This window comes from Vanacampus margaritifer, chromosome 2 (genome assembly GCF_051991255.1).
Source record: "Vanacampus margaritifer isolate UIUO_Vmar chromosome 2, RoL_Vmar_1.0, whole genome shotgun sequence".
Classification (NCBI taxonomy): domain Eukaryota; kingdom Metazoa; phylum Chordata; class Actinopteri; order Syngnathiformes; family Syngnathidae; genus Vanacampus; species Vanacampus margaritifer.
In genome coordinates this window covers 15,822,642-15,847,911 of record NC_135433.1, presented here as the reverse complement: position 1 = coordinate 15,847,911, position 25,270 = coordinate 15,822,642, and the positions used below count along the sequence as shown (strand labels likewise).

General features: G+C 41.0%; 1 protein-coding gene across 1 annotated transcript in view; it reads right to left on the bottom strand.

Moving 5' to 3' along the window:
- Positions 1-7,394: 7,394 nt before the first annotated feature.
- Positions 7,395-25,270, bottom strand: part of mrc2 (mannose receptor, C-type 2) — a 35,420-nt gene continuing 17,544 nt past the window's right edge. Inside the window, exons 10-28 of the mRNA XM_077558990.1 lie at positions 19,305-19,420; positions 19,086-19,234; positions 18,797-19,020; positions 18,158-18,300; positions 17,998-18,094; positions 17,756-17,885; positions 17,267-17,299; positions 17,010-17,176; positions 16,754-16,922; positions 16,325-16,467; positions 15,045-15,156; positions 14,806-14,972; positions 14,623-14,731; positions 13,149-13,387; positions 12,770-12,932; positions 12,481-12,630; positions 12,284-12,397; positions 9,903-10,082; positions 7,395-9,841 (exon numbers count right to left, since the gene is read on the bottom strand). Coding sequence (XP_077415116.1) covers positions 9,594-9,841; positions 9,903-10,082; positions 12,284-12,397; positions 12,481-12,630; positions 12,770-12,932; positions 13,149-13,387; positions 14,623-14,731; positions 14,806-14,972; positions 15,045-15,156; positions 16,325-16,467; positions 16,754-16,922; positions 17,010-17,176; positions 17,267-17,299; positions 17,756-17,885; positions 17,998-18,094; positions 18,158-18,300; positions 18,797-19,020; positions 19,086-19,234; positions 19,305-19,420 — 2,853 coding nt within the window. The 3' untranslated portion in view covers positions 7,395-9,593. The remainder of the gene's footprint in view (positions 9,842-9,902; positions 10,083-12,283; positions 12,398-12,480; positions 12,631-12,769; positions 12,933-13,148; positions 13,388-14,622; positions 14,732-14,805; positions 14,973-15,044; positions 15,157-16,324; positions 16,468-16,753; positions 16,923-17,009; positions 17,177-17,266; positions 17,300-17,755; positions 17,886-17,997; positions 18,095-18,157; positions 18,301-18,796; positions 19,021-19,085; positions 19,235-19,304; positions 19,421-25,270) is intronic.

Here is a 25,270-nt window from a genome sequence, read left to right as displayed (position 1 = left end):
AGATAGTGTTTTGACGGCAAGTTGTGGAAGTATTGCTTCTTCTTCTTAGAAAAATATTAGTGATAAAATGTATATCATTTTAAATGACAGGTATACTGATAAACTTGTAACCCATTTCATGGTATTGTTAACTCATCAGAATGGGTGGTTTTTCAAATCTTGTCCGAACGTGCTGGGTCAAATCCTCAACCCAAGGCACTGCGACTCAGTCCCTTTTGGACCCAGTGCTGAGTTTCACCCAATTTGGGTTACCTTTAACCCAGCAGTGTGTCGCGTGTATGTCAAAGTAACAACAAATCCATTATGCAATGCGGCGTAAACAACACGACATCATCCCGTCCGGAAAATGGAGCACCAGCATCGCTCTCGTCTCCCTAAAAAACAGCCGCCCGCCGGACCCTCACTCGTTCCCAAAACACAGAGAAACTCATTACGGGCGAGGATTACATCGATCGCTGTGAGGCGGAGATGCCCGCTGGAGAGGCTGCATGCCTGCCTGGCCCAGCCAATTTGTGCCAACAATGGAGCTCATCTGTGTGTGCATGTGTGTGTGTGTGTGTGTGTTACACAAGAGCTTCACACACACGCACTCAAACTATTACGACTCATAATCAGAAGAGGCGTTCCATAATGTGTCCATAAGGGGGATGTTATCATTTTGAAATAAATGCACACACACACACACACACACACACTCACTCACAGAGTGGGCTTTGCCTCCTGCCGTTGCCATGGAAACGGGAGAGTAAACACACTGATATGGGCTTGTTTCTCAGCCACACGCTCACACAGATGCACGCAGACGCACACACGTCCACACATCAGGCCTATCTTTATTTCCCAGCAGGCTTGATGTTGTTGAAGAGTGATGATCGTCAGCTCTTCAAGGTGTAGCCTATCTGCAAGTTTGGGATTGATGCTAGAAGCGGCGGGGGGTGACTTAGGGAGGGTGGGGCGCTAATAAAGGATTAAGCATCAAAGCAGAGAGCGCAGCAGCAGTCGAGCTTTCCATAAATTAGGTTTCTTTTTTTGGGGTCTGCATGGCCTTGTCCTTATTGTTGTGTTTAAACGTGGTCAGTGCACGCATGTCAAATTGAGTCCCTGCTGAGGTGCGATAAAGACTCCTTTTATGATTTGCTTGGGATTAGCATTGGGAACACTTGTCGTGGGATGTGGTCATATTTTATGATTAAGAGTTGTTTGAATTCATTTAGCACTTCAAAAGGTATCAATCTGATGTTTTCCATGCAGAGGAGTTGTCATCAAATTTGAATACGGCCACCCCAGAATTGCTTGTATTATTGAACAATATATATTTTAAGATGTATGATAACATTTATTTGACTCTTCTAGGTAGTTTAACAATGTCGATCATTCTAATTGCAAATGTATAGTGTTTTATTTGACATTTTATTTTGAAGCTTGTTTTTTGTTTTGATTGTATTCAATTGACCTTTCGCAAAAAAATGGGCAATGTCTGTCAAGATCAGGGGCGTGCAGTGACCTTTAGAGGGGCGGGTGCTCAAAGCAAAAAGAAAAAGGGGCACATGATATCCACTAGGGATGTTAAAAAAAATCTATTCGGCAATATATCGCGATATTACAGTGCACAATTCTCGAATCGATTCAATATGCGGCCGAATTGATTTTTAAACATCATTGTAAAATTCTTGATTGAAATAATGGCTAAACAATAAATCAGACATAATGAAACTGTTGTTTGTCTGCAATGCCAATCACCATAAAAACGTTTTGACGTGTGTATGAAGAATAATTTATGAACAACACATTTACATAAAAACAATTATGTAAAATGTACATGAAATGTACATTTTAAATAACAAAACTAGGATTTTCCTATTAAAAAAAATGTCTTACTTTACATTTAGCTTGATTCAGGTAAGAGCAAATGCCTTTTATTATTTTTCTGCAAGTGTAGATGCTCATATTTCATTATTGGGACTGTACACAACCATTACTGTAACTACTACATCTCAGCAAGCTACACTGTTTGTTTTTGATAAAACACTGTGTTGTTTCTTCTTCTTCTTCTTGGTTCTTCATTGTCCCCCTAATTTATGAACACACTTCTGTCTACCCGTTTCTTATTATGACCTTACTGTGACCGCAAACTCCCAAAACAAACTCTTAGTTAAAATAAAAACAAAGATCATGTAGCAATTTCCACTTATATTTTGAAGTATATTTCAATTTAGCTATCATTGAGTACACGCTACAAGTTGGAGTCTTCAGGAAGATTTTATTAAAATTCTGAGCGAGAGTTGCAAATTCCGACATATTCTGCGTACCTTAAACGCATCAGACGTTGGAGCAGAAGCTCCATGCCCGGTCCCAATGGAAGAGGAACGTTAGTTTTATCGGAAATTTTTGCTGCGGCGAAAGTGGATGGAAAAGATCCTGTTTTTTATAAAACTGAGGTGGACATCTTCCCCATCTCAGAACCAACTGCGCCCAAATGTCCGACTTCATCGTAGTTGCGAGGCTGATTACAACTTGTGTCACTACATTTCAATTGAAGCTAGGCTAGCACGCAGCATGCTCTGTTATCATGTCGATCTATCAAATAAAGGCATTCGTTTTGCTTGAGTTGTATGCATTCTATGACCTTAGCTTTTGTTTTATGTGAGTGACACTACGTAAATACAAACAGAGAGACCAACTTACCGACCGGAGGTCTCGTAGTATGACGTCATCCAAGGGTAACGAAATCATAATTTGTTTTATGTAAATTGTGTTGCTGAATTTTAGTTTTGAAAGGCAACAAAACTACTTTCACCCCCCAAAAAATTCAAAATATATAAAATAGATACTAATAATAAGGCACTTTGGGCATCAGTGCCAATTGGGCATGTGCCCTGGCACCCATGCCGAGTCTGCACGTGCCTGGTCAAGCTCGTATCCGCTCCATTGAAATTCATTGTGAAATCGATTCACAAAACTTTTGTCAGCTTCAATAAAACCATACAAAGCTCTAACAAGTAAAATGTTGAAGCAACATGAGGAATCCCAAGAGTACGTCACGTGGAGTCATATTCTTTCCTTCCATTACCACAACCAAAAACAAAGTGGATATCATTATCATCAGCCATTCATCCCCAAAATCGGCGAGTGCTTTCCCATTTTCAGCCATTTCTTTATGACGCGATGCCTCGTAAAAATACATGACTGACAAAGACCATCTTTACTAAGCCCAATCGACGGACATAAACCCGATTCAGTCCATGTATTTTTACGAAATCTCTGCCTCATTCATAACTCGCTAAGTTTATCTTGACATTGTTATTAACTCTTTGACTGCCAGACGTTTTCAGAAACGGGATGTCGCCAGTGCCAGCCGATTTAAGCGTTTTGACTGATCTTTCAAGGTCCACAGAAAATGTTGTGTTTGGACTATGGAAACACACATACTACCAAATGAAAGATTGAACTCTCACCTTTCATCAGGAAAAAAAGTTTGTTTCTACCTTATTCCGTTCTTCAGTAATCAACAATAGAAAATGGTTAGTTTCACCGAAATGCTCTGTTTTGAAACAAAAAGCGGAGAAAAAGAGCTTTTTGTGAAACGATGTTATTTCATGCACTCTAGTGAATTCTACACTTCTTTTTGTCCATGAATGATGACACAAACACCTAAATAGTGCTTTACTTCTGTAATACACCACCACCAACAATGAAAAAGTGTTTTTAGATTGCAAAATACGTTTATTTCCATTCAACGGTGTAACAATTTGACAAAACAATTTCGCAAACTATTTACAAATGTGTGCAACTGTTTGTTTTGTGTATTTACAATTATGTGGATGTTTCAAATACAGTTTTTCTTTTTGTAACGCTCCCATGCGTACAAGGAGACGCAGCAGGATTTGTACAACAGATACGTTTCACTTCGATTGTCCGTTTCGCGTGCAGACGTTATACTTTCTTGACGGCCTTTTTTTCCGGGGAATAGCAAGTAGCAGACTGTACCCACTCCTCCGATGAATATGCATTGGACTCGGGGTACTCTTTGTCGTCCAATTGAACGTCCGCCTGTGCAGAAGTGCTCGGTTGTGCTCCGCGTTTTCCGGTGTTAGCATCGCTAGCCCGTGAACCTTTATGACGTCGTCATAGCCGCCGCGTCAGCGCTTCCAACTTCGGCGTCAACCTCGGAGTCACCATCATCATCATCGATGATGATCATCGTCGTCATCAATGTGCTCTTTAGCGTTGCTCGATGCCTTTCGTCTTTGAAAAAAATTCCCAAGTGTGAGCTGCTTGCAACCGGTCGCCATTGTTCGCTTCTTCAGCCATCTAGCTCCGCCTCACGTCTTCTACTGCTGCGTCAACGCTTCCAACCTCGGAGTCACCATCATCATCATCGATGATGATCATTGTCGTCATCAATGTGCTCTTTAGCGTTGCTCGATGCCTTTCGTCTTTGAAAAAAATTCCCAAGTGTGAGCTGCTTGCAACCGGTCGCCATTGTTCGCTTCTTCAGCCATCTAGCTCCGCCTCACGTCTTCTACTGCTGCGTCAACGCTTCCAACCTCGGAGTCACCATCATCATCATCGATGATGATCATTGTCGTCATCAATGTGCTCTTTAGCGTTGGTCGATGCTTTTCGTTTTTGAAAAAAAATGCTCGAGCGTGAGCTGCTTGCAAACCGGTCGCCATGTTCTCTTCTCTTCCCTTCCCCAGCCATTGTCCCCTCTAGCTCCGCCTCACGTCTTCTACTGACGCCTACCCAATCTTGTCAAAAGAGAGTCATCGCTGTCCTCTAGGGGCCAAAAATAGTCATTAGGCTCACTAGACCTGCTTGAAACTTTCACCACAGCTGGGCAAGGCTTTACTCCACCCGTTTCAACAAAAAAAAAAAAAGGGTGGACGTCTTTTAACGTCTTTGGCGCTCCTCCGTAGGTTTTTGCAGAACGTCATTTAACGTCTTTGGCAGTAAAAGAGTTAATATTAGCTGGGTAACTCGATATCCTACTAGTTAGTTTACGCTGGGTCTCATACTAGAAGCTCAGTGATGTTTCATTGATTTACACAAAATGAACTTTTAATCGTAACAGGCACTTTGAACTTATTTTCTTTGCATCTTTTCACGTAGCATTTTGTGTTACCTCGGAGTAAACAACTGTTCTGTTGCAAAAAAAAAACGTGATCAATTTCCAGGTACATTAATTAAAATTATTATTATTTTTGCAGGATTACAATTTCGATGCTGACAGAGAGAGAGAGACGTCGTTGTGGTTTACGTCAGGGTCCTTATTTGTCCGACTTCGAAATTTGGATTGAGTTCAAAGGGTCGTTCATGTGCACATTGCCAGGTTTGAAGTTGGTTAAATCCAACATCCCACCTTCCCCGAATGCAGCAAATGCCTTACATTTAGCTCCCTTTGCTGATTGGCCGAGAGAAGTCACATGATTCTATGTTATTATCTCGTGACAATCTGTTTTTGATTTATGTGATACTCACTAGGGGTGTGCCGAAAAATCGATTCTCATAAGAATCGCGAGTCTCATTTAGTACAATTCAGAATCGATTTTAAATGTCCCAAAATCGATTTTATTTAAATTATTTTATACTGTCCTGCCTTTGTCTGTGTGTGCCTTTATTTGGAGCGCTGTTCATGTTGTACCAGATTTGGCCACTTAGGGGCAGTGTGGTTCCGTGCGGTCTAATACACTGTTAAGTTGTAGCCAAATTAGAGAGTAGAAGGAAAAAGCCACGATCAAGTTATTCCAATAAAAGTTGTTTTTTTGCAATGTGGAGCCGTTCTTTTGAGTGATAAAAGTGCCGCGAATAGCGTGCTAATTAGCATTAGTGAGTCAAACTGGAGTAGATCATTACGATTCCTTGAAAATCTATAAATTGAAGCAAAAATCATTGTCAATCAAATCATTTTGAATCAAAAATCGTCCATAAACGAAAATAGATTCAGAATCGAATCGCAAACCCAAAAATCGAATCGTGAGACATTCAAAGATTCCCACCCCTAATACTCACCTCTTATGCCCTGTCTTTATAAAAGTGCTTGCAGACGGCACCCAAAACCTGACGTCATCTCTAAACTGGGGAAAGAAAAAAGAAAAAGCCTGGGAAAGTTGTTAACCTACTCCAATTTTTATTTGTCCTGGATTCGTAATCGGCTCTTTGCACAAATCCGCTACTTCCTGAACTCAATACCTCTCCTTCATTTCCTGTCTTTCATGATAGGACAAACTGATTAATCCAGGTGTGCCTAACCACAGTAACCACGACAACAATGGCCAGACACACCTGGATTAATCAATTTGTCCAATTATGAAAGATAAGAAACAAAAGAGTGGTACGTGTTAACTTCAGGAAATAATCGACTTTTAGTCGATACTTTTGACCAGAGTGATCACACAAATTGACTTTCCTCCCATGTCCGCAGCCAACATGTGTTTCTCCTCTGGACCGCGTCCACTTGGATGACTGATGAGGATAAATCGCTTTTTAATTTCACTCGTTTGCCAGCGACGACACGAACCAAACATCCGTTAGATGAGGGAGTAATTTGTTTCAAAGTAGGGCTTTAATCCTAGATCCAAGTTTTAACTAAAAATGATTTGGATTCCAAACCAGGATTAGGGATTAAAATACGGGTTTCAAGGCTGGATTCGGGTTTCACGTTTTGGTTTGAAAGTAGGGTTATAAATTAGGGTTTAAACAAAGCTTATGGGTTAAAAAATAAAGTTACAAGACAGGGTTTTTTTTTTTTAATTAGTGGTTTAAAACAGGATTAGAGTTTCTAAGTAGGATTTTAAATCAGGGTTAAAGTTTCAAAGTAAGCAAGCCAAAATGTGTGCTTTGAAACCGGTTGGAGTTGAAAGCCTCTTGGTTTAAAGTTATGTTTGGTGTTTTAAGGGAGGATTTTAAGTCTGGGTTCATGTAGCAAAATTGGGTTGAATCACATGTCAGGGGTTTATCTTAAAAGCAGGTTTTTGTTGTTGTTGTTTTTTAAACAAGGGTTAGTTTTTCAAGTCGGTGTTTGGGTTTTACTGCATGGTTGTGTATATGTTTTGGAGCTTCAGACATTGTAAAGCTTATCAAAATTGATATAAATTAGGGTTAAAATTAGGGCTCCAAGGCAGGTGTTTTAAAGTGGGTTTTCAAATAAAATCAGTTTCAAAGTAAGGTTTGACGGGTGGGATATGATTTCAAACAAACGTTTACAAGGTATGATTTTAAGTCAGGGTTAGAGTTCCAAGGACGTGTTAGGGTTTCAAGTTAAAGAGGAATATGACAGGTGAGTTACGCCACCTACTGGAAAGATATGAGCATTAGTCTATTTTACCTCACAACATTCAAGCGACTGTTAACTGTTTCTAATTTCAAAAGTAATTACCAAAGGAACCCAAATCTCAGAGAACATATATATCTTTTTATTCATCATTTCATATAAAAAAGGACAACACTTTTGGCAAAATTGGGACTTCCGGTCATATTCACAAAGCCTGATTAATGGCGGGAAGAGGCTTGTAACACGCGCACACAAAAATCCAAACACGCGCCACACGATGCATGATTGCGTAACACTTTGATTGACGGCTCACAACGTAACTGCAGTAGAGCAAACGGCCACCAGAGGGCGGACGACCTCTTCCAAGTCCCTACATCCTGGACTCTTCACCTCCCTCCTCTGCTTCCCTCGCTTGATCCCTTCTTTACCTCCACTACTTTGCCTCCTTTTTTCACCCCCTCACTTCCCTGAGCCCCAGTTCCCCCTCACACCAACCCTTCCGCCCCCATTCACTCCACTTAACTCTTTTCTCTTCTCTGATTGGTTCCAGACGTGCCACTGGGCTCTTCTTGCCGACTCAACATTCCACAGCTGGAGACAGCACGCACGCGCACACAGACAGACACACACAGACACACACCTTCTCGTCCTCCCCCTTCCATCTAGTCCAAATCTATGCAGCAGCACACAAAAAAGCATTCCTGCAGGCGGGGGGAAGACGGGGAAATGATCCTAAATCTGCTTTTGGGGGGGGTAAAAACAACACTCTGGTATTTACATTGGTGTCGGGAGGGAACACGGTTGTTGGCGAACGTCCCAAAACAAACAAACACGCGCACACAAAAAAGAAAAGAAGCGGGAAAGTCTCCAAATATCTTGAAGCAAAAAAAAAGAAAAAAGAAAAGAAAGAAAGCCACGAAGACAGAGAAGGGGAAAATGACAAATTAGAGTCATTAGGTTTTAAAGTTGGGTTTCAAATGTGTGGGTTAGGGTTCAAAGTAAGGTTTAGCTTTCAAATGAGGGTTTAAGGACTGGGTTAGGGTTTCAAGCAACAGTTTTAAGAATATTAAGTTGGGAAGAAAATAAGGAAAGCATCCAAAACCTTTGTGTGTGGAAGAAACAACAGTGTTGTCTTCAATGTCGGGGGTGGGGCTACGGAGGGTGGGGGAGGTTGTTGGCAAATGTCCCAAAAGAAACCCTCAAAGAAGCATGAAAGTCTTGAAATCTGTTACCTAAGCCACATAGAAAGAGAAGAAAACATACATAGCCGTGACGAAGTGTGGGCCTGGGGCGCTCTGTAAAAAGAGGAAAATTTGCTGACTCAGCTCCAGGTGGGGGGACAGGGGTGGGGCCAAAACACACAACGCTGCAACACTTGGAAGCAAAGAAAAGTGCAAGAACCGAGCAGGAGGTCACGTCACTGGAAATGTGGACTCCTCCTTCTTCTCCTCCTCCTTCTTTGGATGCTGACGTGTCCAACGGGAAGGAGGCGGGATCAGGATGATGACATCACGGTTGTGGTTGACTTGGTTTGAAGTGAGAAGAAAAGGGGAATTTGGCAGTCTCCTCGGCTTGAAAAGAGTCCGTGTCATTTATTTCTGGACTTAAAGGGGACATATTATGGGAAATCGTTCTTGTGTACAAACGGTTTACAGCTATGACATTAAACAACCAAGTAACTCTTTCATAGTCTTCCTATTTCTTAAAATGTGAGCAAGGCATTTTAATTTACGTAATCCCGCCCCCTTGCACTGAGCGTTTCCGCCCATGACTTGCTATCTAGGCTGGGCGAATATGACATTTTTGAGTGGCGGCCCGGAAGCACCACGTGCAGATTAACAAAGTGACCGACTCAGGGGCCGCATTAATTGGTCGGCTCGCTGATGAAATGCTGCCCCCACAAATGAAAATACAATTGAATCATTATGAGTGCTCGCTTTTCTTGTTGTTGTAGCTGCTCGTCTTGTCTCAGTACCCTAGGTTTGTCTCAGTAACGGAAAGCTACTTGGGGGGTGGGGGTGGGGGTGGTGGCTCGGCTCATTTGCATGACAAAGAAGGCTGATTTCATTTGTTCTGTAAAAAGTGTTCTGTAATTGTTAATCCTTTGTGTATTATGACAAAAGCATGTCACAGACACACTTGGGAACAGTTTGAAATTGTGGGCCATGAAGAATGCATAATATGTCGCCTTTAAATTGAGATGCTGCTGCGCTCTACACAGCCTTTCACTTTTTTAGGGGATTCTTTTTCTCAGGATGATTTTTGGCTCGACAAAATCAAGGTTCCGCTGCAGTCTGGTCCAGTCTCAAGTGTGGCGGGACTACTCGGGCTGCTCGTTAAGCTCCATGTCCGACACCAGGATGTTCTTCTCCACCTGCTCGCCGTGGCCCGAGTGCGTGCGGCTGTAGCGGGCGCCGTCGTAGGAGCCGCGCGCACCCACCCCGCCCCGCCGCCGGTACAGGTAGATGACGCCCACGATGAGAACCACCAGCACCACGCCCGTCACCAGGACCACGATCAGCGTGGGCAGGTGGTCACCGCTCAGCAACTCGGTGGACGACTCTATGACTGCACAACGGAAATGCACGCAATGAAAAGATTTTTAAGCCAATTGAATCATTCCACTTACTTCTCGGCCGCTTGCAAATGACGCCGTGCGTTCGATTCCGGCACGATCCGGGCTTCCAGAGGCCGCTGTTGCTCTGGATCCAGAAGCAGGAGTTGGGCGACAGTACAGAGAAGGCCACTTCGTGAGACTCCCAATTGGTATACGACATCTCTGTCTCCTCGCTCCACACCAGACCTCGACCTAAATTACATCAACACACGCAAAACTGTTTAAGCAAATGCTGAAGTGGAAGTCAACCGTAAACATTTCTTGACAATAATATGTCATATGCAGCCCCACTAAATATGGTATTCTGTTTAATATTGTGTTAGTGGAATATGAGTTAAGCAGCAAAATGTAGCCATTTTGCCATTTGCTGTCGAGTGAAGATGACATCACAGTTGCTCAGGTCTCAGGCAACGACCAATCACAGCTCACCTGTTTTCTGAAGATGAGCTATGATTGGTTGATACCATTTTCATGACAATAAGTGGCAACATTTCCGCCCCCTGAAAACGGCTGGATTTTGCTACTTAACACATATTCCACTAACGCAATATTAACCAGAATACTATGTTTAGACCAGTGGGGCTGCATAGAACATAGTATTGTCCCCCAAAAATTATAAGGTTGACTTCCCCTTTAACAATCAGCTCTGGAAGATTAAAGGTAAAAACATTGTAGTGTAAAAAAATGTACAGTTATAACCAGAGGTGGGTAGAGTTGCCAAAAATTGTACTCAAGTAAGAGTAGCGTTACTTCCAAATAATATTACTCAAGTAAAAGTAAAAAGTAGTTATAAAAAAAAAATCACTCAAGTACAAGTAAAAAAGTATTCGCTGAAAAGAATACTCAAGTACTGAGTAACTGCTTGAACATAAAGTCTGATTTATTTTTTAAAAACAATGTCATCAGATAGAAAAAAAACATAAAATGATGTGCAAATTCTTCAAACCATTAAAAAACACACCAAAACGTACGCCTCCTCTCCTCTTTGCCCCGTCTCTCCGTGACTTGTTGTGTTCTAACTTCTGCCATGGTGCTAAAGCAGGGAAGTCAATTGTTTGATTGGCGCTAATATGCGAAGATGACGCTCCCTCCAAAAGCCAACGGTGCCACGTAGGGGAGGGCAGGAGGGCGATTAGGGGGTTGAACGGCTCTCTCATTAAAGAGCCGTTCAAAAGACTCGATTCGTTCGTGAACGCCACATCACTAGTGTCTAGTGGAAATGCTCCCACACAGTCAGTCAAGCGGAGCGCTTACGTGAGAATACAGCAAATCTAATGTATGAATGGGCCGGCAGGTAACGACTCTAGTGTAGCCCAAGGTAGCGGAGTAAGAGTAGCGTTACTTCTTCACACATCTACTCAAGTAGAAGTAAAAAAGTATTGTGTGGTAAAACTACTCTTAGAAGTACTTTTTTTTCCAAAAAGCTACTCAAGTAAATGTAACAGAGTAAATGTAAATCGTTACTACCCACCTCTGGTTATAACATAGGTTAAAAATTAAAAGTTCAAACAGAATGAATTTGCAGGATAAAATTCAGATAACTGGTTAATTGATTGATGTAAAAAATATATAGTGAATAAAATAACTTTTTTTGGTCCCTTAACGCCTTCAACAATAAAGAGATTAATTAAAGGTAGAACATTGAACTGTTATGCATTGCTTTGCACTTTTACATCTGTTGAATTTTACCACAGAGAGGAAGATTGGCCAACATTGGCCGATTAAAAAATAAATAAATATATATTTAATGGGTGGGCGGGATATTTAAACGTCATTGTAATATGTATGATTGTGTTGAATGTCAACCAGTTCAGGGTGAAACCCGCCTACTGCCCAAAGCCAGCTGGGATAGGCTCCAGCACCCCCCGTTGACCCTTGTGAGGACAAGCAGTTAAGAAAATGGATGGATGTATTGAATGTTATAAATGTATTTGTATTTCATTCAGTGAGTCTATCAAATAGCGCTAGCTGGAGCCCAAGTGCCACCAGTAGTACTCGCAATACACTTTGAGAATTACTGAACTAGAGTGGCTACTTCTGCATTGAGGGCAGCTCGGACAATGCCCTAAAATGTACAATACTGAATACCGTATCATGATTCACTTAGGACATGATCATAGTCATCACAATGATGTTTATAAAGAGGACGTCCTTAGTTAGTCCCACAACATAATACACCTGATAAACTAAAACGTTTTTTTTATCTCCAGTAACTAGTCCAAGCATTGATATTGTGGTCCAAAATGGATTTAAAATCCTCTGGTTCAAAGTCAGTGAGTTATTGATATTTGAAATGAACTTTGCAGACATGTGCTTTCACGGTTATGTAAGACCACTGTAATGAAAGCAGAGCGACATCGATCCGCAGCGAGCTAGAGGAAGAAAAGGAGGACCTTTGACGCTGACTCCCAGCCAAGCTCCGTGGGCCTGCTCGGCTGAGCTCTGGATGTGCTCCCACACAAACGCGTTCTCAGTCTCGTCCAAGATGGACAGAAGCTCGGCCCCGACTAGCAACAAACAAAAGAAGGAAATACGTTAGGGCAGGGAAGCCTTCACAACATATGGTACCACAAAAAAAGGGCTCCCGAACCTTTCTCGCAGGACATGCGTGCGTCCTGCTGCAGTTTGAGTCTTTGCAGGTTGAAGGCGTAACAGTGGTTTCTGAAGGACACCCAGGCCCAGTCGCCCACAGAGCGGGGGCAACTTCCCGGGTACAGCCACTGGTGAGTGTCAGGTGCATCTGCTTGACAAATGGCAGCATTTAATGGATGGATCGACTAATCTTGTGTTAGATAGTGGAGGTGTCCCTAATGCTAAATTTGTATTTATGATGTCATTTTTTTGCATTGAACTAACTTAATAAAGAAGGTGATACCCACCACTAATTTGACAGATGGCAGCCTCCAGTTTGGCGTCGCAGGGCATCATGGTCCACAGGCCGCTGGTGGTCATGTGACCGCAGCCTGACAGCTGATTGGGCTGCCCGTCCATCCAGTTGGAATAGGGCAAATCTTCCTCGCCCAGCCAGGTGAAACTTCGGTCCTGAGGATGTGCAAATGAAGCATTCTACTCACAACAACTTTAAGGCCACTGTATTTTGCCTTGTCATCTTTTTCAACTCATTCAGTGCCATTGACGGCTCTAGAAGTCAAATAAACTGTGCATTCTAAGTGGGTGGGCTATATTTTAACAAATGACCCAAAATTGGATGCATATTCTCCTGTAGATTACATCTTGCAGCAGAGTCAGTGGCCTCACCCCATACTTGTAGAGTGCGATCCACGCCGGCTTCCGCAAGCTGTTGATGAGCAACGTCAGGTACGCCTGCTGGACGGCATCTTTGGGCGCCGCCAGTGTCGCGTTTAAGGAGTTACACAGGTGGAGGGCGCTGGTCCAGTCCAATCGTTTCTGCACCACCTGGTACGTGATGCCACCCAGTTTCAAGCGCTTGGAGAGCGAGGCGGGAATCAGGGGAGGTGCCGCGGGCATGCCTGGATCTGAACAACAGGCGGTGTGACATCACTACATTCAAGATGTACGTGTTGTGTACAGTGGTACCTTCAGTAAGTTGTATTTGATATTTGAGATTGGGTGACATGTTAAAAATCAAGACAATGGTAAAAACTATCCTATTCAAATACTGTGAAATCTCACCTAGAGTGCCACATTGGGTAGGTTGGCTTTGGACTGTTTAATAAATGTGATCCACCATAGCAAAATAAGTTAGAACGGATTCAGGTAAATTCCGAAATATGAGGCAATAATGAATCAGTAGGTCAAACTTGTATGCCTCTAGGTGATTATTTAAAAGTTTCATTACCATTAAATAAACATAGTCAATTGTTCATGAATCTAATTATGTAAAAGCTACTCAGCAAACAAGTCAATAATGATCTCAAAATGTGGCAAAACAATCACTTATGACCTTGCCACACAGAGAATCCTTAATTGGTTCCCTTGTGCTAATATTGTACTCATTTTAATAATTCTACTTTATTATGAGCTAAAACGTGGTCGGAAATCTACAAGTTTTTCCATAAATAATCACCATGAACTCAAGCATAGCAACAATTGCTATGCTAGAGTTCATGACCCCAAAATACTGACCTCTTATTGGATTATTGCTGTCTGTTTGCGTAACGACTGCCTTCTAAAGGCGGCCATGTTGGCAGGGGCAACTTCCCCATCGAAGGCAGTGCATGGCCATTGAAAATAAGGCAGAACTTTCTCATTGCGTAACCGATTATCATGAGGCTTACTTTTTGTCAGTCCCAAAGCGTGAGTTATCAATACATATCATTTGAAAAAAAAAGCCCCCAAAAATATTTCAACCTTTGAAAGGCTACTAACTCCCAGTTCCCTTCTAGTAATTGTACACCATTGTACACAACCGTATGCAGCACACAAACGTCCACATTCGTGACTGTGACTCTCCTAGCTTAGCGTCGCCGTAGACGACGCATGTGAGAATGATGTAATGAGTAGCGTTTCTCATTGGAAAGCTGAGATCATAATCTTTTTGATTATGCTAGAACCTCATTTTTGAAATACACTGTGGCTGTTTTTCTTGCCACTTCACTCAAGTGGTGGCATAGCTTGCTGGTAAATCCAATTTTAGCTTGTAACATCAAAGCAAAACAAAAAAATAATTGAAATGATGGCATGTAACTGTAAAAACTGGTAACTTGGGGTCATTTGCAAGTCAAGCAAGCTGTATTTTGGAATTACACACCTTGTTGTCTCTGACAGAGGTAGCCAATGCTTTCCGTCTCACAAGACCGTGAGGCCCACATGCCCTTGTTCTTCTGCGGGTTGCCGTGAATCGTGGCCACGCAATTTCCCTGGTAGGACATAGTGAGATCATCAAATCTGGGAGGAAAAAAGGGGGCAAACGTATATCCAGTGTGGCCAGTACCGGGTTCTTGTCATGATGTGGCCCGTTGTTGTCGACCGGCTGTCCCGGAGCCCAGTTGGTGTAGCTGAGCAGGCCCGGCTGCGCCCATTGGAAGTGACCTTTGGCGTCAGAGCTGAGGCCGAGCCACAGGTCGACGGTGCCGTTAGACAGCAGGGTGGTGACGAAGGCTGTGAGGAGAGCGGACGGCGCGATGAAATGTTGCACACTTGTTAAATGAAATCATACCAAAATTGTATTACCTTGCTCCAAATAATTAGGCACCACAGCCAGGACGCCTCCTTGCAGCTCACATTTTATTTTGGCCGCAGACCACGTGGCCCTCTGGGACTGCAGCTCAAACACTCGAAAACACTTGCAAAAAAAAAACAAGAACCAACATTTAACACATATACACTATACTATGTACTATGCTATGTATGTTTTTTTCTTCTTCGATTAGTTTTGTTTAGTTTGTTTGTTTTTAAGAGTGGACGTCTGGAGTCTGAAATAAAATTGAAATTAAAATTGAATTGAAAATATACTGACTGGTTTGGAAGCTAAACTCGCTGGTAGAATAAAGAAGAAAATTATATAAATGTATATGGGTTTTTTCCCCATTTTTTTTTTTACACAGTTTAAAAAATATCTATCTATCTATCTATCTATCTATCTATCTATCTATCTATCTATCTATCTATCTATCTATCTATCTATCTATCTATCTATCTATCTATCTATCTATCCATCCATCCATCTATCTATCTATCTATCTATCTATCCATCCATCTGGTTTTTCATTTTCTATCCATGTATAGTATCAAATCAAGTGTATTTTCTTTTATAAATTTCAGTAAAATTCTCATGAGGCTATAGCAAATAGAAATTTAATTTAATTTAATTTAATTCAATTCAGTGTTATACAATTTGACCCAAATGTTTAAATGTGTTAAACTAATTACAGATCTGTTTCTAATTACAGTGTGATACATTTTGTACAAAAGTTCTCCAAAACAATTTTATTTTATTTTTTTCAAATAAACCCCAAACAGTACATATTGTGATGATTACAGGACAGGCATTTTTGCACAAATTTTGCAAAAGTCTAATAACAACAATTTATTTTGATTTTAGGAAGACATTTTTCAATGAAAAAAAAATTGCATTTTTGGGGGGGCAAATCCAGTGAATAGATGCATGTACAGTGGACCAGCGTTATTTGCGTGAGATGGGGACCCACCTGTCACAAAAATCTGTGAATAATTGCCCACCAATTGCATTGAGAAAAAAATGATTATGATTATGATAATTATTATTATTATTTTATTTTTTTTCAAATAAGCGGAGCTATACCACCAATAAGTGTTTTATACAAAAAATGCAGATTGCCTCCACCCAAAAAAAGTAAAACAATTCTGTGAGTAGGTACCGAACCGCAAGTATGCAGGGATCCACTGCACAGTATTTTTGTAGAAAATTGTACTGAACAATAAGCTTGCAAAAAATGTGCAAAACCGTCTCACAATGAAGGCTTCTTGTGTACCTTGCGCTGATACGAGGCCCAACCTTCGGGACAGCCTGACGGCGGGTGTGGGGATGATGGCGTTGGCGGGGCTGTGCCGGTAACGTTGACCCTCTTGCAGATGTACGGTAGGTCAGAGTGGCACTTCTGCTCAGCCCAATCGGCTATTGAACAACCACAAATATAACTTCTTTACAGTGTAGCAAACACTTGCCAATTTGCAAATCAAAATTTGCAACAAAAACATAAACAATTTTTTCAAAAACGAATGGCACCATATCTTGGAAATGTAAACGTATCAAGTCATGTAGTTCAAGTCTCATGGATACCAAGTCAAGCTCAAGTCAATTAGATGAGTATTAGCCAAACAAGCCCCAAGACGAGTCATTTGAATCGACTCTGGGCTTCACTGTACATGATACAAGATCTCAACAGTGTGACTCGTTTCACCTTTGCTAGCAGTCAGGTGCACACATCTGCGGTCACGACTTAGGGGGCGTGGCCTGCCGGCAGCCCAGGACACATAGTTGAGCACAGAGTGGTCGGACCAGCGGAAGCGTCCGTCGTTGTCGAAAGTGTGAAGTCCCATCCACCAGTTATCACCCTCCACTTTTGTCATCTACAATATGTTAAAAAACAAACAAAAAAACATCATTTTGGGATGTTATGAGACTCGCAATGAACTTTTTAGTGGTGTTTTCTTTGCCTGGTTGAGTGTGCCGGCCAGGAATTTCTCCTCCTGCGCAGAGTGAACGGAAGCCAGAGATGAATCAAACCATGAGCAAATTCTCTGGGCCTGGTCCCACGTGGTGCGGTGGTCGAAAAACTTGTACTCGGCCTCCTGAAAGCCGATCCATTCCGGCGAAGTGGTGCCTAACAAGCGAACAAGATCGCGTTATAATATCAGACTGATGATTCTCATGTGCTGCAAGGTCACATATAAGCTAATACAATAACACCGACCTTCAGCGGCTTCTGGTTCCTTCTCAACCCTGCCTAAAAACATAGAAAAACAAAGAAGAGCACATCAGTTCGGTTTGGTATGGTCTGACCATTTGATATATAGTAGAGGGCTCAACAGTCTTAAAAATGTGCTAAACAAGCCTAGGAAATTATGTAATGGGATATGCTGTTCTACTCCAGTCCTGTAGGTGGTGGTAATGGTGGAAACCACATTAATACAACTCCTGATGTCACTCATTAGGCCACACCCTTAAATGCACACATGCAACACATTTATCCTACATTGACCAAAAAGTTTTTTTGTTTTTTTTTAGGAAATTTAAAAAAAAGCTTGGAGTGGCAATTAAATCAGCCAGCCGATTAATAGTGGGGTAATTGATAGCATTCCAATTTAGGTCAATGGTGAAAATCGTATAATAAATTGATTTTTTTTTTCAAACTCATAAGTCAAGGTAGCACTGCATTAAAAAAAATGCAATTTTGTTGTACCTCGAGGGATCTTGCAGATCCAGTCCAGTTGAGAGTCACAGTGCATGGCCAGCCAGGTCATGGAGCCCAAGTCTGCTGCAGCGCACTGCCGGACATTGTAGTAGTAGCGGCCAAAATTCTGGTACGTGACCTAGTGATCAGATTTCAATGCATGTTTATTATTATTATTATCATCATCATCATCATCATCATCATCATCATTATTATTATTATTATTATTATTAATAAGTTTCAGCACGTACAGCCAGCCCGTCACTCCACTTCCAGCTGCCGTTATCCATCGGGTTCCTGCGGTTCAGACCGATCCAAAACCAGTGCTGCTCGTGGTCCTCGGACTCCCTGTGGGTCACATCATCATCACTACCACTGTCATCATCATCATCATCATCATGGTTCACAAACCCAAAGGCCTCGTGCAGGACTTGGAGAACAAAGTGCTCCTCGTCGGGGCTGCCGATGCTCAACAGGTCGGCGCCGTGTTTGCGGCAGAACAAGTGAGCCTGCAGCCAGCTCAGCTTCTGATCCAGTTGCGACCAATGAAACACCTGCACACACAACACCATCACTTATAAAGGAGTGGAGGATGGCATGTCTGATGGGGAGTTGGACATGTTGGTTCAATGGCCACAATTATTTGTTTACCATTTTGAGGCATTGGCCATTTTGGCCTGCCAACCATTTTGGGACATCGACAATTGTGGGTCACTGGGTATTATTGGAAATGTTAAAAATGTTCATCATTTGGGGAATTTGGACATTTTGTGTGAGGACAAGCGGTTAAAAAAATGGATGGATGGATGGGGTGTTGTCATGATGGCTCATTGGCTATGTTGGGACATTGCCTATTTACCCATATTGGGGGGCTGACAGTTTGGGGGCAATGGCCATGTTGGTGTGTAAGCTGCATTGGGGCACATTGAAGTGCTAAAAACCTCCCTGGAAGACAACCCATCATAAAAAAGGCCAAGCTTACTTAAAACTACAAATACAGATAAACACCCCTGGTAGAAGTAAATCACACCCTTCATTCAATCATACAACCTTGTAACAGTGGCGCAGGTTGCTGTTGCTCTTCCAGCCGTTGGGGCAGGAACCACTGAGGCTGGGCGTGGGCCGGGCGGCGGGAATGGAGGGCTCGGGACTCAGAGTGGCATCCTGGTTCTGGCGGCAGATGTATTTGGCCTTTGACGTTGCGCACTCTCTCACCTCCCACAGGCCGGTGGCCGAACCGGTCGCCATGTAGACGCAGCCTCCTCGGACGCTGACTGAAAGACAGTAATTTTAGTGTGAGAGGTGTACGCTTGGCCTGCCCCACCCACATGTGACCCACCTGGTTGGTCTCGGTTCCAGTTGGTGTAGGACACTTGGTCCCCGCTCTGCCAGTGGAATGAGCCGGGGCTGCCCTGGTCGTGCAGGCCGATCCAGAAGGAATCATCCGAACGACCAAACACTAGACTGTTGGCGAAGGCCTGCTCAAACCTTGCGGGGGCAATTTCAAGGCACATTAGGAGGCAATTCAGGGGGAATTCCTAGATTTAGTGGCTGCTACCTGTTGGTGATGGTTAGGAGCGACGCCTTGTTTTCCTCGCATGACTTCCTGGCTTCGTCGAATGTCAAAAGATCCTCCGACACCCAGTAGCAAGATGGACTGTGCCACTTCCAACCCTAAGGGGGGGAACACACATACCACTATCAATGCATCAGTCTGAAATGATTTGCATATTTTATGAAGCGTTCTTTCACTATTTTGATAGGGACAGAGTCCTGCCGCAAATAAAAATCCACAGGTTTACCACCTTTATCGTAGTTCTTTGGAACTTAAGACCACTGTGATTGGCTAATGTATGAAAAGAGGCAAGTCTTGGGGTTAAGGCACAAATACAAATTTCCTATCATTCTTGTAAACAATGAACAATAACTCACTATGAGTTCTTACTGTCTTCCCAATTAAGTAGCATAGGAGTCAGTCAAATCCTGATAATGAAAAAAGGCTGGAACGGAAACATTTCCTATCGATACTAACAACCTGTGAGGAGCATAACATTTGCTGATCATCTTGGCAACGCCGGCCTAAAACATTTACTTCACATTTTTTGTATTTTACCTTTTTAACTTGGTAATGCTGTGTCAAAACTTGCACATTAAAATGTGAATTTATTTTGAAGTATTTATCAGTCTTAATACAATGAAAATGAGCAAACATGAATATTTAATGTGCAAGCCAATTTACAGTGCGCCAGCAAATTGCAATTTCAAGTTAGTCATTGTCCTCCTCCTTTTCCTTTCGGCTTTTCCCTTCAGGGGTCGCCACAGAGAAGAAAAGAGGCACTAAATTAAAAATTCAATTTTGGGTCTTTAGACTCTGGCACAGGTTTCACCTGTTCAAACCTTTGAGACCACAACTCTGGGTACAAAGGAGTGCTTTAAAAAAAAATACCGGTAACTACATTGTACATTTATAAAACAACTACAACTAACAATAATTATTGCAAAATTTCCTTCATGTTCATCTTTGTCAATTTATATCACATATTAGTTTTCAGGGTTCATTTTAAATGTATTTATTTTGGTATTTCAAGCAGTTTTTGGGGAATTGTTGTTTACATTATTACAAAATATTTAGTGAACTTTTTTTTTTTATATCTTGCACACATAAATACTCCATATAAAAAACAAAAACTAATACTATAAGTAATAGAAATTTAACTAAAAATGAATCATTTTTGAAAAATAAAAACAAACAATCTCACACTATCAATTAATTGAAACTAACCAAACAAACAAAGTCAAAACTAAATAATAATAATAATAATAAATCACGGTAATGAAAAATCCAAAACCATTATAACACTGGTTGAGGCAAAAGAAATGCTGAGTCACTCTCTTTCAGCTATATAGGATAAATGTAGTTGTACCATCACCGCAAAGTGCATACACATACAAAAAAAGTGACCAGAAATAAAGCTCTCTTTTCTGGAATTTAAAAACAATATGAATTGTCATGCTACAAAAAAAAGAATGAAAGAATGCATTTTCAAAACTGCGCCCCAAAACACACAATACAAAAGCGAGCATGGGGGTGTGCAGAAATGATAATGTTGCTGGCATAGATTTAAGCAGGCACAGCATCCAGCCAGAGACCGGAGGTCATCGGGAATGAGACAAACAACACATCTTCACGCCAGAGCGAAAAATCCAAAAAGCAAAAACCACCACCTCCTTTTAGCATGTGCACGCAAACCTCAAACCTTCAAGCTGTGACGACGCATTCTTGTGTCTCTTGCACTACTCTTGCACTTGAGGCTGTGACGCATTCAGTGAAATGCAACACCTGCTTTCAACACCAGCTGAACATCATGCAAATAAAAAACTGAAAACGCATGTACAGCACATCAACACAAAAATTTTAAAGAAAATCTTTTAATAAAAAAAAAAAATTCAAGTGTCCATTTTTTAAATTTAGAAAATAATAATTTTCAAAAGACTGATGAAATATGTTAACTTTATATACACAGTATAAGCACGGCAAAGTTATAATTTCCTTTGATTTAGCTATTTAACAGGTACAGTGGTGCCCCCAAAGCAAATTATTTTGTAGTGGTGTATTCCAATGTGAAAAGTAGTACTATAATGTAGCACTTTATAAAAATATACAGTAATGAGATCATTAATTGGAATGTAAATAATTAAACTCTTTTTATCACACTTTTTGCTTCAATTCAATTAACACTAGGCTGCTCCTTTTGGTGTGGCTATGCTATGCTATGCATTGCATCTTAGTGTTGATAAAATTTTGATTTCATGACATTATCAATTACAGTAAAACAGAACAAAGTAAAAGTAAACTGTAAAATATTAACTATAAAATATGATTGATAAAATTGTTACAAATTAATGAATATTTGTAGACTAAATCCAAGAGTGAAACTTCGCTTTACTGTTTAATAAACTGATACTTTTATTAGGATAAGGGATCACAAATCCAACAGGAAGTGCTTCAAATTAGTTTCAATTTACAAATGTTTCTTCCAGACAATACGGATCACGTTCACTCCGCATGAGGGATGCGTCTTAGAGAGTCATCAGCTTTTTACTTCTCCCTTTGCCCAAAAATCTTCCATTTCCACGTGAGACTTTATTTTATTTTTTTTGATGTACAACAGGAAAAGTTGAAAAGGAAGCGTTGTTAATGTACTCAAAGCGCCACCTTCAGGCAACTAAATGTGCATGGGGGAGAATTTGAGAGTTCAATACAGCCTTTCTGGGAAATTAATTATAAAATATAAAAATACAGTTTCTGGTAATTTATAAGGACATTTCAAGTCACTTTTACTTCATTAGTATCAAATTTGAAGCATTATTCCTCCTTATTTGTGTCGCGTTGCTGCTCACTGAACAGCAACAAACACTGAAAACAGCTTTGTTAGCTTAACCATCACGTGGCACTTTCACTTGTTATTTCACATGTTGAGCTCAGTTGGAGACAAACTAGGCCGCGGGGTGAACCCCTGTCACATAACCACCCTTAACCCCCCCAATCAAAAAAAGAACTGCATCCTGTGAACCACAAGTGGAAGAACATGTGAACATCAAGGGCCACATTTGATTTTTAAAATGGATAGATGAGGTGGAAAAAAAAAAAAGTTTAAATCTTAGGTGAAGTATTTTTATTTTAGCAAAAGAATGCAGTTTATATAGAAATTGTATACGAACGCTGAATTGAATTGAAATGAATTGATTGAAATGTTGAAACGAAAAGAATGCGAGACTTGACAAATTTGCATATTTTCTCATCTAAGTAATTATAATTACTTAACCAATTCTGTAATAATATAAATATTAAATTGTTCATTAAAGTTTTCAAAATAGTATTAATATTTCATCTTAATTATATTTATTTAACAATTACTTGATAACTGTGTGCCCAGCGATTGGCTGGCAACCAGTTCAGGGTGTACCCCGCCTACTGCCCGAAGCCAGCTGAGATAGGCTCCAGCGACCCCCCCGCGCGACTCTTGTGAGGACTAATCGGTTAAGAAAATGGATGGATGGAATTACTTTATAAAATACAATGTTTTTTCTTATTTTCTCTTGAATTTAAAATAAACCAGTTAACCAATTTCGCAATATGTGAGTAAATAAAATTAAAAAAATAAAATAATATATACATAAATTCAAGGGGAAAAAAACAGATAAGTGAATTGCAGACTTTTCATAATGTAAATATTCGGTGAGCCAGATTAGAGAATATACTTCCAAATTAATACTTTGTCCACTTATGCCTTACACAGGAACATTTTGCAACTTACAAATCACGCTAACACGTTTCCGAGAAATATGCCTGAGTTGGGCTATTTCAGGCCCGTCAAGTCAGCGACGGGAGCATTTTGTATAGGTCGCACATGTGGACGTGATTACGGGGATGCAAAATCAAAGACAGATGTCTGTGTGAATTCCGCCTACGTGGTATTTGATTCACACACTATATTCACGCTGTCCTCACTGACTGTGCATAAGGGTCACTTTCCAAAAGATACCATAAAAGTTTGACGGGCCTGGTGGTATTTGGGAGAGGGGGGAGGGGGGCATTTGTGGGGAAAATGAGGTCCAAGGTGAACAAACAGCTGGAACATGTATAACAATAATCTGGCTCCCAACGGACCTGCATACTGTCAGTAGCTGCACACGGCAATAAAAGGCTCAATTCGGACTTAATAGACATAGACGCAGGTATGCTGTACATAAACATTGAACCCACTGTGTGCCGTGAATAAATGTTTCCAAAAAGTGTCTATTTCTTGCTACTCCCGGTTGAAGTTGACTTTTAAACTAAAGACCAAAGAGAATTACACCTTCTGCATCTTAAACAAACACACAACTTTACCTTCTGGTAAATCAGATTAATGCTGATACAAAAAATAAATGCCATAAACCGGCTAATGAAAGCAAGGGACATTTGAACACAAACGGTGCAGCAACACATGCAGACAAAGACTATTACAATACTCACAGGCATATATTATTTATCCCCTGCAAAAAATTAAAAACATTACAGCTACAGCTACTTCCTGAGTCACTTACAGCAGTTGTTGAAACTATTCTCCTTCATTTATGTCTATATTATACTTTGAGGCCAATTTATGCACACCACAGGGAGCCATAATGAATTATCAATCATGGTGCATAAAGTCTTTAATTCTTCACATTATTTTTAAAACGTTTTTTGTTTAAATAATATGTTCTATGCAGCCCCACTAGTCGGAACATGGTATTCTTATTAATATTACGTTTGAGGAATATGAATAAAGCAGCAAAATCCACCCGTTTTCCTCCATCTCAAGGGGCGGCCATTTTGCAACTTGCTATCGGTCGACTGAAAATGACATCACAAACATATGGCCCGTGGGCCAGAACCGGCCCGTCAGGGGGTCCAATTCGGCCCGTGAGGATAGAACACAAACAGTAGATTTCAGCAAATTTATTGTTGTTACTATTTTTGGCCACTAGAGGGCACACTGACAGCCACTTAACTCTTTCACTGCCAGACGTTTTCAGAAACGGGTTGTTCCCAGTGCCAGCCGATTAAAGCATTTTGACTGATCTTTCAAGGTCCACAGAAAATGTTGTGTTTGGACTATGGAAACACACATACTACCAAATGAAAGATTGGACTCTCATCTTTCATCAAAAAAAAAAGTTTGTTTCTACCTTATTACGTTCTTCAGTAATTAACAATAGAAAATGGTTACTTTCACCGAAATTCTGTTTTGAAACAAAAAGCAGAGAAAACAAGCTTTTACAATAGAAAATGGTTACTTTCACCTAAATTCTGTTTTGAAACAAAAAGCGGAGAAAACAAGCTTTTTGTGAAACGATGTTATTTCATGCACTATAGTGAATTGTACACTTCTTTTTGTCCATGAATGATGCCACAAACACCTAAATAGTGCTTTACTTCTGTAAAACGCTTTCACCATCAATGAAAAAGTGTTTTTTGATTGCAAAATACGTTTATTTCCATTCAACAGTGTAACAATTTGACAAAACAATTTCGCAAACTATTTACAAATGTGTGCAACTGTGGTACTACTTACAATTATGTTTCAAATACAGTTTTTCTTTTTGTAACGCTCTCCTGTGTGCAAGGAGACGCCGCTGGACTCGCACAACAGTTTACTTTCACTTTGTCCATTTCGCGTGCAAACGTTACACTTTCTTGACCACCTTTTTTTCCGGGGAATAAATAGCAAGTAGCAGACTGTACACACTCCTCCGATGAATATGCATTGGACTCGGGGCACTCTCCGTCGTCCGATCGAACGTCCGCCTGTGCGTGCTCGGTTGTGCTGCGCGTTTATGACGCCTCATAGCCGCCGCGTCAACGGTTCCAATTTCGCCGTCAAGCTCGGATTCACCTTCATCATCATCGATGATGATCATCGTCATCATCAATGTGCTCTTTTAGCGTTGGTTGATGCCTTTCGTCTTGTAAGTGTAGAGCTGCTTTGCAAACGG